The sequence below is a fragment of the Capsicum annuum genome, chromosome 2 (genome assembly GCF_002878395.1).
Source record: "Capsicum annuum cultivar UCD-10X-F1 chromosome 2, UCD10Xv1.1, whole genome shotgun sequence".
Taxonomy (NCBI): Eukaryota; Viridiplantae; Streptophyta; class Magnoliopsida; order Solanales; family Solanaceae; genus Capsicum; species Capsicum annuum.
This window is the reverse complement of record NC_061112.1, coordinates 110356338-110368153: the sequence shown is the minus strand read 5'-3', so window position 1 is coordinate 110368153 and position 11816 is coordinate 110356338. Positions and strand designations below refer to the sequence as shown.

Genomic DNA, 11816 nt, shown 5'->3' with positions numbered 1-11816 from the left:
TTGGCTCTTCGGGCCTCCCAAAACCGAGTGTCTTTCTTACTATTTTCCTTTCGAGTTTGTGTGAGTGTTCAAAGGTTCTTGGGACGAATTTAGAGCGAGTTTAGGACTGAGTTTAGCATCGATATCGCGAGTGTTAAGCTGTCCGCACGCGGCTAAAATTTGGCCCGTGACATAAGTCCTTAGATCTTGGCCTGAGAATCTAGAAAATTAAAGTTGAGAATACTTAGTAAAGTAGTTACCATGTGAAGTCAAGCTCTTGTGACAATCTTCTAGCCTCTCATCATGTTATACTTTCACTTAGCGTGCTCTTCCATTAGTGGATTCTGCCTTAGTCGGTTCCTTATTCTTTTCTTTTTCTGCTATTGATCCTAAAGCTTCTTTGATTTCCCCTAATTCCTTATCAGTTGTTGATTCCTTGCATTCATACTCAACATCCCTTTCATTAACTGCAGCAACTGATCTTGAATTTTGGCCAATTTGTCATCCATTTGCTCCAATGATTTATCTTATCTCTTAATTCACACCATTATCAATCCAAGAACCTGCTAGCTCTGATACTACTTGGTGCAAGAAAAGTACTTTCAATTGAAAATTGTTAATCTAGGAGATAGATTCTCGAGGAATATGGTAACCAATTCAGGGATTAGCTCCGAGAATTTATTTGAATTGGATTGAGAATAGAGAGAATAAGAAGAAACTGAATTATTTATTATTTTGAATGAATGAAAATTACTACACTAATACTTGCTTTTACAGTTAAAAAACAATACTAACCGTCATAACTAACTTTAAGATTAAGCTAACTAATTCTATGATTGAGCTATAGTAATAACTGTCAAGCTTCAGTGTGAACAGTAAAGAAAGACTTTTAAATGCTAACATTGTTTAATTGTTTCTACTAACTCTATGACACACTTCACCATTGCTAATCTTTAGAGACTAGTAACAATATAACTTATCTCATATATAAGGTGGGATAATTAGTCTCGTAAAATACTTCAATTTATGAAATAATATTATCTATAGCATCCTGTACCAAACAACCTCCAAGTGGTCTTGGAAGTGTTAGTAGGTGCACATGATGTTCAACACAGTTTGGGAACAAAGATAAGAGATGAGCTCTATGGCCTCTGTTTATCTTTGTGTATGTGGGAGAGAGAGAAAGATGACTGGCTTTCACAGTACTACACTCAGTACACTGCTTGAAGTGCTCGAGATTTTTTTGGGTGTTAGGGATCGTTTGGTAGAGTGTATTAAAAATATAATGCATGTATTAATTTAATGTGTACTATTAGTACCTTGTTTGGTATATTTTTTCCACCAATTTTAGTTATACACTCTATTGTGTATTGAGGTATGTATTATTAATACCTCAAAATCTATGGTATTAGCAATGCAGTGAATCCAATGCATGCATTAACATGATTAAAGACACTATTATTCCTCAAAAAAATTTCCGCATCCTTTCTAACATATATATGGAGGGTATTTTTGTAAATTTTTTTTTTTTTGTAATTCATGTTATTTTAATACATCAAACCAAACACTGCATAAGAAAAATACAAGCACAACTAATGCATAAGAAAAATACAAGCACAACTAATACAAGCATAATTAACACAAGCATTTCTAATACAACATATTTTGGATTATTCTTATAAACTCTACCACACAACCCCTTACTGGTTTGAGGCTTAGTTGTTGGACTAGGAAATAAGTAATCTGCAATAAATTGGACAATGATCCTTGTTTACTTCAAAATTCAATGGGAAAAGGGAAAGAAAAATGTAAGAACTTTCTATTTCTTCATAACAAAATATTGCAGCACATAACCCTTTAACCTGCTACTCCATAAATTAATTGATAAAGTTGGCTACAATTTGGACACATTAGAAGAGGAGGAACTAGCATTTCTCCTACCATCAAAACCTAACACACAAGTAACTTCTAAATGCAATTCACTGGACATAACTAGATAGCGTTGTTTAGCTTTCAGAATCAGATAAATACACAGGGCTATCCAAATCACCCATTTGTGCTGAAGCAAATGACTCAGAACTATCTGCACTTGAGAGGGAAGAAGGCGATCCATCAGAGTCTGACATACCCCTATCATGCATAATGATGTGTTCATCATCAATCTCAGATGTATCTGATCCAGAACCACCTAGGAGAAGCTTATTTATGGCTCCTTTTGCAGTTTCAGTGAACCATTCGTCCTCGGGCAGTGCACTGATAAGAAAGACATTTTCATTCATAAGTATACCTGAAGTAGGTGAAAAGCAGTAAGCTAAATGAATGACATGTACCTTTGTGGATCTATACCCCTGGCAGAAAACGTCCTGACTGCACGTGCAATTATGTCTGATGATATTTGATGCACATGTCTTGACGGATAGCCCGCAAATCGTGCGATTTCAACAGTGAAGTGCATGTCAAGAATTAACTGTAAAACAAGAAGTTGATATCAAGATACAAAGTGGGTTTATCATAACTCAAATATAGAACATCAAAATATTTGGAATGTTGGAATGTCGCAAATGGATCTTCAAATATGATAACACTAACAAGAGAGCATTTCACATTGAATATTGCAAATGAATGTTGGAATAACATAGTCCGATCAAAGACTAAGGTATCTTTTTTGTATTTCACCAAGTTATAGCTAACAGAAGAATACCTTAAACTCTTTAACTGTAGAACTACCAATGACATCTTATATACCTATTTGGGCTGAGGAAGTAATAAGGGCATGGACAAGGGACCTTCATTTTCTTTCTTTCTTTTGGTAAGGAACAAGAAACCTCATTTTCAAACAACCAGATACCCGGAGAGTTACTTCTAGAAAGTGGTAGCACACAAACGACTGCCCTATGCACAACTAAGTATCCTTTAAAAATGCCCATTCAGGAAATTCGAAACAGTTGAGGTCCTGAATCTGCAATAGAACCATACAATTTATTCTGTTGTGCTACCCTTCCGTTCGAGTTCAAATTAAACAAAGCTATAACAGCTTCTACACTATTCCAAATTGAATAATAATCTGGGTAAGAGGCGTTACAACAGGTGATAAGGTGAAAAAGTAAAATTAAATTGTGCTAATACTCTATTATATTCAGGTAGTACAACTAAAGACAGGGTAGTCATATAACAAAATACCTGCTGCAAACCCAGCGGTTGAAGTGGAGCTGACTCATCCTCTAGAACACTCCAGAATTCTTGTTCATCAGACAACCACATTACCACAGTCTCTGTCAGCCTGGCAAGCAAAACCTTCTGTATCTTCTCTCTTCCTAGAAGAACATCCCCTGCCACAGTTGCTAACTGCTGCAGCTTACCAAATAATGCCTACAGATTTGAAGATTTATGACCTTTAAGTTACATGAAAGATTGCTAATTTCAGCATTTTACAAGGTTCTAATTTAGCAGAAACTGGTGAAAGCACTTCGCAAGAAACTCACGCAATATTAACACTTGGATAGTTAGATAAGAATTGTCAAACAGTTGTAAACGACCATCGGAAAGACAACATAAATCTATGTTTCTAGTGTACAATGGTCCCAAATGTCAAATCCCAGGGAGCATCCGCTGCTTGACCTTTATAATAAAGACAAACAAGCATCTGCTTAATCATATGACGAATGATAGTCCAATGAAAAAAGAGTACTTAAATCTCCCGAAAGTTGCTACTATAAAGCAGTGATAGATGACAAGCAGAAAAACTGGAATTGAAGGTTTTGAAAGGGGAATTACATGAACACCAATGACTAATTGGCAGTGATGAACCGGAAACTCAATAGACACAGCATTACCTTACTTGGGTAAAGGGATATTACACATTCGATTCTCCCAATTCACAAAAAGGAAAACTTAATTAATCTTGAACCATCTTAGCGAAGGGGGAAAAGAAGAGAACAAACTAAAGACGAGCAAACGAATTAACTAGGAATTCATAGCACCAACAGGTAAGGATCATTTCTTTGAAAACTAGGACACAAAAGAATCACAGTACCTGAAATGGCAATGAAGGTAGCGGATCAGTCTCCCAAATTGTATGTTCCCCGACACCACTCAAATAAATCTGTGCATCTAATCGTGCATCACCATCTCTTGAGTATATGAAATTAACAACATATTGTCGACAGAAATTATCTCTAAGTTTGTCCAGTGAATGCTGAAGTTGACGCCTCCAGTCCTTAAGTTCTACGGTATTGTTTGCAGCAGGCATCATATTTTCAGACCCCGCTTCCTTGCTTTCATTAAGAACATTCCAAATTCTAGATACAACCATAGGCAACAGTTCCTCAGCAATGGTAAATGCAGTTCCCAATAGTGCAAGCTGCTCAGAGTCTGTTTCAGCTCTAAAAGGGACGGGTTCTTTCAGCTCAGTGAGATTATCGTCCTCAGAAAGACCAGGTAGAGCTTTAATCAATGAATCTACGTACTTGTCAAAAAGCTGTGAAATTCTGGTCAATATGTTAGCTCCAAAATGTAGAATGACTAACTGGGTGAGCTTCTCCACTATTTCCTGAAGAGGGGGACAAAGTAGGACCAAATTATTATGAAGCCATCATTACAAGAAACAGACATCCGATGCTGTGCTAATGTTCTTGTCTCGATTTTGTTCACAACTATAACAAGGCGATGAAGGTCCTTTTTTTTTTTTGGGAAACAGAAATATGGAGATCTTTATTGAGGGATTAAAAAAACAAGGGGAGGAAGACAGGAGCGCAAATTTAAATTTGGAATGTGCACTTCATGAATCTAAGTCCATTGAGGGATACAGTAATAACAATTAATCAATCAGACGACCAAACGTTAATAATAAGGATTAAGACCTTACTTTGACTACATATATGAATCTCATTCCACTTTCAACAAGCAGAGTATCTGATGTAGTTGCAAATGTAGATAAAGGAGATGCAAATCGAGGTGACAATGGTTTCCCTTCATTACTTGAAGCAAAATCAAGAACCACTTTTCTGGCTCGTATATAGTTCAACTCGAGGACTTCTTCTATATATGGGCGCAACAGCACCAAGAGTAATTTTGACAGTTTAAGGCCCTGTTTCTCCAAGGCATTACAGTGGTTAAGACTGGCCTGAACACAAACACTTGCCGCATGTAAAGCAGGAGCTCCATCAGAAGGCGGTGCGTGTTCTTTAACCAACCGCACAAAGTATTCAATTTCCCTTTCTGCCCACTGAATAATTCTGTTGCTATAAACAGGATTGTCTCCAAACATTGCACCAGATTCCTTAGTAGTCAAAGAAATGGTAGAGAATACAAGGTTAGATAATGTGGCTGAATAAGTCTCAGGATAACAAGGACAAAGGGGAAGGAAATCCTCAATACTTTTCTGAAGACGAGATCTGTATGACTTAACAAGTAGCTGATGTGCCAAAGAACCTTTCCCAAGCTTGAGCAAATCAGACAAGGCCTTCTTAAGTTCAACAATGCCAATTGACGGTCGTTCAGTAATCTCAACCAGCTGATTCTCGAGCATCTTTTTTCTTTTAGACAAAGCAGATTTAAAAGATGACGGTTCAGTAGATGACGTGTCTCCTGAATTTTTCAGCTCAGGATGACTTCTTTCTTTAGCATCTATTGCCTCTATTACTTCCTCAATCTTGTGCTCAGCCAGAAGAACATCAATATTCTCCAAGAACAACACGTTTTCATCTTCCACGTCATTCATGAAAGTATCATCATAATCAGAGCTTCGAGAACTTTCATTAGCTTCTTGGACATCACCACTAGCTCGGCTCCATTCATCCAATTCTCTACATACACCATTCATGAGATCTTGAACAAGAATCCCCTGCGCGGATATATGCTTTCTAAGCTCATTAAGCTCGTGTTCTGTTTCCACAACTTCCTCAGACAATCTACAATGATAGGAACAGATTAGAAGTTGACCTTCCCATGCAGAAGGGTCATGGGCCATTACATGAATTCAAATTAGGTTACATATCTGATAAGTGTATAAGTAGCTGTTGCATATATCTTTTGGCTGATAATCCAGATACATTAAAGTTTTAAGAATTTTCACAAAGGACCCATATCCAAGTCGCACCTGTTTGGCGTGGGTGCATCAAGGCTCATGAAGGACACATAACATAGATCAGGAGATTAAACTGAAGGTGATAGGTCGACAAAAACTACATCATGCATAAAGCAGCCTGATGCAAGAAAGAACAGCTGGACATGCAATGTACAAAAAGACTAGATGCAAGTAATCGATCTGCTAAATCACGGAGATTATTAACATCATCTACATTTTCATGAAGTGATGAACAGTCAGTAAACTCTCTTTTAATGTGTTTATTCATCTCTCATGTTTTTGTTGATAAGAAACTGTCTTGTAGCCTTCTCCAATAAAAAAGCTCCCAGATAGTAACTACGAAAATTAGAAGAGCAACGTGATGATTATTATTCTCCTATTTCACAAAAAAGATGCAAGAGCAATTCGTCCCTTTGTCACATGCTATTTCTGCTTTCGGTTTCTCAACCTGATTATGCATGTAAAGTATTCACTATTCAGTATTGATGTTAGCACTTCTAATCGAAGCGATAATGGAACTAGTCAGGGGCGGATCCAGGATTTTCAGTGAGGAGGTTCAGTAATACATATACGGACTAATCGAAGGGGGTTCAACCTCTACTATTTATAAATAAACAAAAATTTTACCAGGTAAAAATAGTATAATTTTCCGACGAAGGGGGTTCGGACGAACCCCCTGGACCCTATGTAGATCCGCCACTGGAACTAGTATATTTTGTTAAATCTGACTGTTATTCTGTTAACTCCTATTATCCTTCTTTAAATGCTTTTTCAATATAAAAAATAAAAAGCAAACAAATAATATAGAGGGGTACCCAAGAAAAGGAAGCATTAAACAGGGACCAAAGTGCAGTTTTCTGGATAAATATTAGATATCTTCTAATGCTGTGCTTATAAACCAACTGTTTAAGAAAACTTTTCTGCTTCTTACCGGTTCTCCAAGACCAAAGTTCCCACTCCCCCTCACTTCCCACAAAACAAAAAAATGAAAAAGAGAAAAGAAGGAGCTCTTAGAACCATATAGATGGAAAGACAAGTTGGGTTCCCTCTAAAGTTCTAAGGATTCATCAGAGACTAAAACATCAAGAGAAAACTAATAAAAAGTGGAAACAGTTGAGTTGGTTTTTGGTTCTTCTAGACATAGAACATGCGTCCACTTGCTATCGACATGAACTCAACGTCATACTTTAGCATGCGTCCAAATACATAGGATACCAGATAGTTCTCATGGTCTCAAGCTGCGACAGATGCCATCTGCACACATTATATCACATCTCTTTGAGGTAATACCTGAATTTGTCGTACAATGACATTTACTCATTTAACGAAAGTTTTAAGAACTTCTGTTACTGTGCCCTCGGAAATTTAAGTTTTTAACAGACTGGTTAGTGCAGCTTCCATGGGAAAGGCAGGAAAAGATTTATGAAACTGTGGTATTGAACAGAATTATCTGGCGGACCCTGTGGAAGGAAAGAAACAGCAGAAATTTTGAAGATAGGTCTAATTCCATTCATAAGATTAAGTGGAATTGCATTGTATCTTTGTTTTTTTGGTGTAAACAGTTAGGGCTAGAGGACTCTGATCAATTTATAGAATTTCTAGGAGACCTGTAAGCATTTTTTTTTTTGCTCTTTTTCCTGCTTTTTTTCCTCCCTTGAAAGGTCTCTAACATATCCCTAAATGCTGAAGAATACAAATTACCAATTCTCAAAAAAAAAAAAAAAAGAATTATCTTCCAATTTCTTTTGGTCTACTAAAAGAGTTTCATCAACCAATACCTCAAGAAGGCCAAGCACTTTGTTCGAGTATTACCACACAGGTTCTCCACCGCATCCTTCAGATCCAAAAGCTCAAAACAGATTTTCCTAATTCCCTGCACAACTCAGAACAATAAACAGGGGAGCTCATAAGAAAGACAAAAAATGACAAAATCAGCAAGCACTCCAGAAATAGAGGGAAAGATGGATTTCTTTGATTTCACACGTGAACCATCATATCCCCTAGAGAAACCTAAATCTCAAAACCACAGTCCAAAGACAAGATCATATTGCAGCCTCCAAATAATATCCTCAGTAAAACCCAACAATAATAATAATCATTTCTCCGGGAGCCATTGAAAAACTAATTTAAAAAAATGGAGGCAATGCGCGGAGCAGCACTAGCTTCAATAAATTTCTGCTCAAGGAGATTGAGCATGCAGCGTTTAAAAATGAGAAAAGGTAGAAGTTTGGCACGTAACAAGCACTTAAAGATGTTTGTGCTTTCATTTTTTTTCCTATCAGCATAACAGATGTTGGTGTCCTTTGCTGTTACAAGCTTGTTGAGAAGTTCTCTTCCACAGGGTGCATATGTCCAAAAGGAAATCAAGTTCTCTTATTGCAGAAAACATATCTTCCCCCCCTAAAAAAAAGTTAAGGGATAAAAGGGCCTAGTATTGAGTATAAATGTGATAAATATACCTTCAAAGATAAATAGGGAAGAACTCTTATCGAATTGGAAAGATAAATACAAGAGAAGCTCTAATACAAGAACCATAGTCTGCCTACAATAAAATAAGAAATTATTCTGTATATTCAATGACATATTCTTTCTGGGTATGGGTTGTGTTAGCATCAGGACAGGCTGTCAAGGCAATTCTGCCCACCAAGGCTGGAGCATATAGTCACACATCAAGTACTGTATCGGGATTCAAACATGATATTTCTAAGTTTTTACTCCCATGACACAGCCTCTAGGCCATCCCCTTATAGACCAAAAGGGGCATCCATTACCTTTCTTCCTTGAATCTTTTATTTGAGGAGCACACTTACCAGCCTTGCACTTGTTGACAACGCAGATCTTTTGAACTCCCCCAGCCTTCTTTTCGCAACCCCTCTTATTTGATCATAGTCTTTTTTTTTTTTAATAAGGTAACATCTCTTATTTGATCATAGTTCCTCACTTATACTCACGCATCGCCAATCATTTTCCCTATTATAACCTTTACCCTAATGATGGTTGCAAAAATTCTGGCATGATCTACTACATTTGCTCATTTTAACTCTCAACTACAGTTTGGAATTATTCTGGTCAAGACCAAGAATAGACAATATTCCGACTCTAGTATGATTAAAGTCCTCATAAATATACTCATTTCTGGATAAGGTCCTCATAAATGTACTCATATTGACAAGAATCACGCCAGACTATATCTAGCGAAATTACATTAAGAATTATCCACTTTGAATATGATTTGAAGAAATTTAATGAATCAACGATCAATAAAATTAAAAAACGCAGTACTGGCACATTAATACATCAGTAAATTAGTACCGAGATGTTGAAAACTTTCTAGTCAAAAGCAAAAAATCCCCAGTTGTAAGGAAGGGCACCTTCGATGCATGGAGAAGCTACACATAATTAACTAACATCCAGAAATGTTTAACAGCCCCATCACACATGATTAGTTCAACTACTCTACATAACTCATAATTCTATGATGCGTCCACACTCGACATATAGATGAAACTGATAGCTTCTTAGATTCTATACTTCCACTAATCAGTTCCAAGAACCATCATGAAGAACAGAAAAACAAAAATTGTACCTAGTTTTAACCCTGTTCTCCCTCAAAAATGACACACATCATCACCAGCAAAAATCCATGAACATAGGAATCAGCTCTTATCCCAGCATAATATGTGTCTCCTCGCATATAACCAAGGAAGGGGAGTCTTGGCGTAACTGGTAAAGTTACTTCCATGTGACCTAGGTCACGGGTTCGAGCTATGGGTGCAAGGTAAGAGTGTGGTCCCTGACCCAGGCATACCACCGGCTTTAGTGCACTGGGCTGCCCTTTTTTATTTTTTACCAAAGTGCTATCATTTTACTTCCAGCACTTGAAAAGAATTAACTTAGGAAACCAAATTGAATCTGAACTCTCAAAAGGAACATCCACATACTATAAAAAAAGGACACTCTAAGAAACCAAACTAAAAAAAAAAAATCAATGAATAAATAACACCTAGAAAAACTCACAAAGTTAGCTCAGAAAATAAATTAACTTAAATGACCAAATTTTTACTTGAAACAAAAATTGAAGCAGAACTCCAGATGAAAAGTTACAAAATTGGGTCCGAAAATAGATGAAAATCCAAGAAAAAAGCAACAATAAAGCAATTGAATTTGCTATCAACACGCCTATTTTGTCAGTTAAGGAAACAAAATTGGGTGTGGGGGTTACCTTTTCAGTGTTGGACTGGTAAATGGAGTCGATCTTGGATTGAGGGGTAACACTTTCAATACATGGGAAATCATCTTCTTCTTCACTGCTTTCCATCCTCATTTTTTCTGCTACACCAAATCAGTTGATTTTTCGCTTTGCTCTGCTCTATCAATATGGGAAATGAAGAAACACACACTTCACTGGACTTCGCCTTCAAATTTGAGCATTCCGAAATGTTGCCTTTCTATATGAGGACCACTGTACTAAATTTTTTCGGAAAATGTTATTCAATTCTCTATTACTTAAAATATTTTTTTTAAAAATGAGTTTTTAATTATCCGTTTGGCCATAGAAATTTTTTACATTTTTTCGAAAATGTTTTTCACTTTTCCGAAAATAGTGATGTTTGGTCATGAAAATTCAAAAAATTATTTCGGAGTTGGATTCCAAAAAGTGAAAACAACTTTTTGTTGTTTTCACAAGTTTCCACTTCCATTTTCAACTTTCATTATTATTACATATAACCTCAATCTTTAAATTTTTACACAAACCCCTCTTGTAACTACAACCAACCACCAAGGAAAAAATTATTATTTATTTTCTATGGTACAACATTATTTTTAATTGTTACAGATATTCTAATATCTTTACTAACGTGAAGTAAAAAATAATAAATGACAATTTATGGCAGAAATATATCAACTTTTATTTTGAATAAACTATATAATAGAAATAAAAGGCCTAGTACATTATGTTATTTAAAAATGAGAAATTTTAATATTTTTTTTCTTGCCATTCTAATTTGATATGTATGTCATATAATGACTATTATAATTTTAATAAATTATTAAAAAGTGGTCAATAAAGTCGCATATCAAACATAACGTAACGATCCATATTTTCGATACGATAATATTCAAGGAAAATCAATATCATCAATAAAGAAAAAGTAAAAAATTAGCACTAATCTATTCAGAAATAATTCATCCGTAATTTTTTTTTAAAAGATCAAATTCAATAAAATAATTAATTCAAGTGAAAAAATTAAAGAATTTTCATCAACAAATTTAAGAATATATAAAATATATTTATATCCATCAATCATATTTATCAAAATATATTTTCTCTATTCAATCGATTATGGTTAGATATAGTTCGTGCTTGTGATATTTTTATTCAAATTTTAGAAGAATAACAATCATAATAATTAGTTTGTTGTTAATTATTTTATCAATTGAAGACATTTAAATTATTTTCTCAAACATTTGGTTGTATGTTAGTAGGTAAATTAGTAGTTGAGTGATTTTGATAATTTTTAAAAGTTAAGGGCATAAAATCATATTTAAAAAAAAAAATTCAAAAGTCTAAAAAAAAATTTCAAAACGATATCGCCAAACACAACTCCAACTCCAACTTCATCTTCAACTCCTACTCCAACTCCAGAAAAAAGTAATTTTTATGGCCAAACGGCTACAAGGATAATATTTTTCAAACTTTTGTCTTGATCTCATGGCTAAGAGTAAGACTAGTAAAATATTTATTTTAAGT

At 35.4% G+C, this 11816-nt stretch overlaps 1 protein-coding gene across 1 annotated transcript; it reads right to left on the bottom strand.

Moving 5' to 3' along the window:
- Nucleotides 1-1701: 1701 nt before the first annotated feature.
- Nucleotides 1702-10538, bottom strand: LOC107858960 (exocyst complex component EXO84C). The gene is made up of 7 exons (XM_016703791.2): nt 10287-10538; nt 7843-7937; nt 4844-5888; nt 4013-4528; nt 3160-3348; nt 2310-2446; nt 1702-2232 (listed from the first exon to the last, which is right to left on the bottom strand). The coding sequence occupies exons 1-7, from the start codon at nt 10386-10388 to the stop codon at nt 1986-1988; spliced, it is 2331 nt and encodes a 776-aa protein (XP_016559277.1). The 5' UTR covers nt 10389-10538; the 3' UTR covers nt 1702-1985.
- Between the last annotated feature and the right edge of the window lie 1278 nt (nt 10539-11816).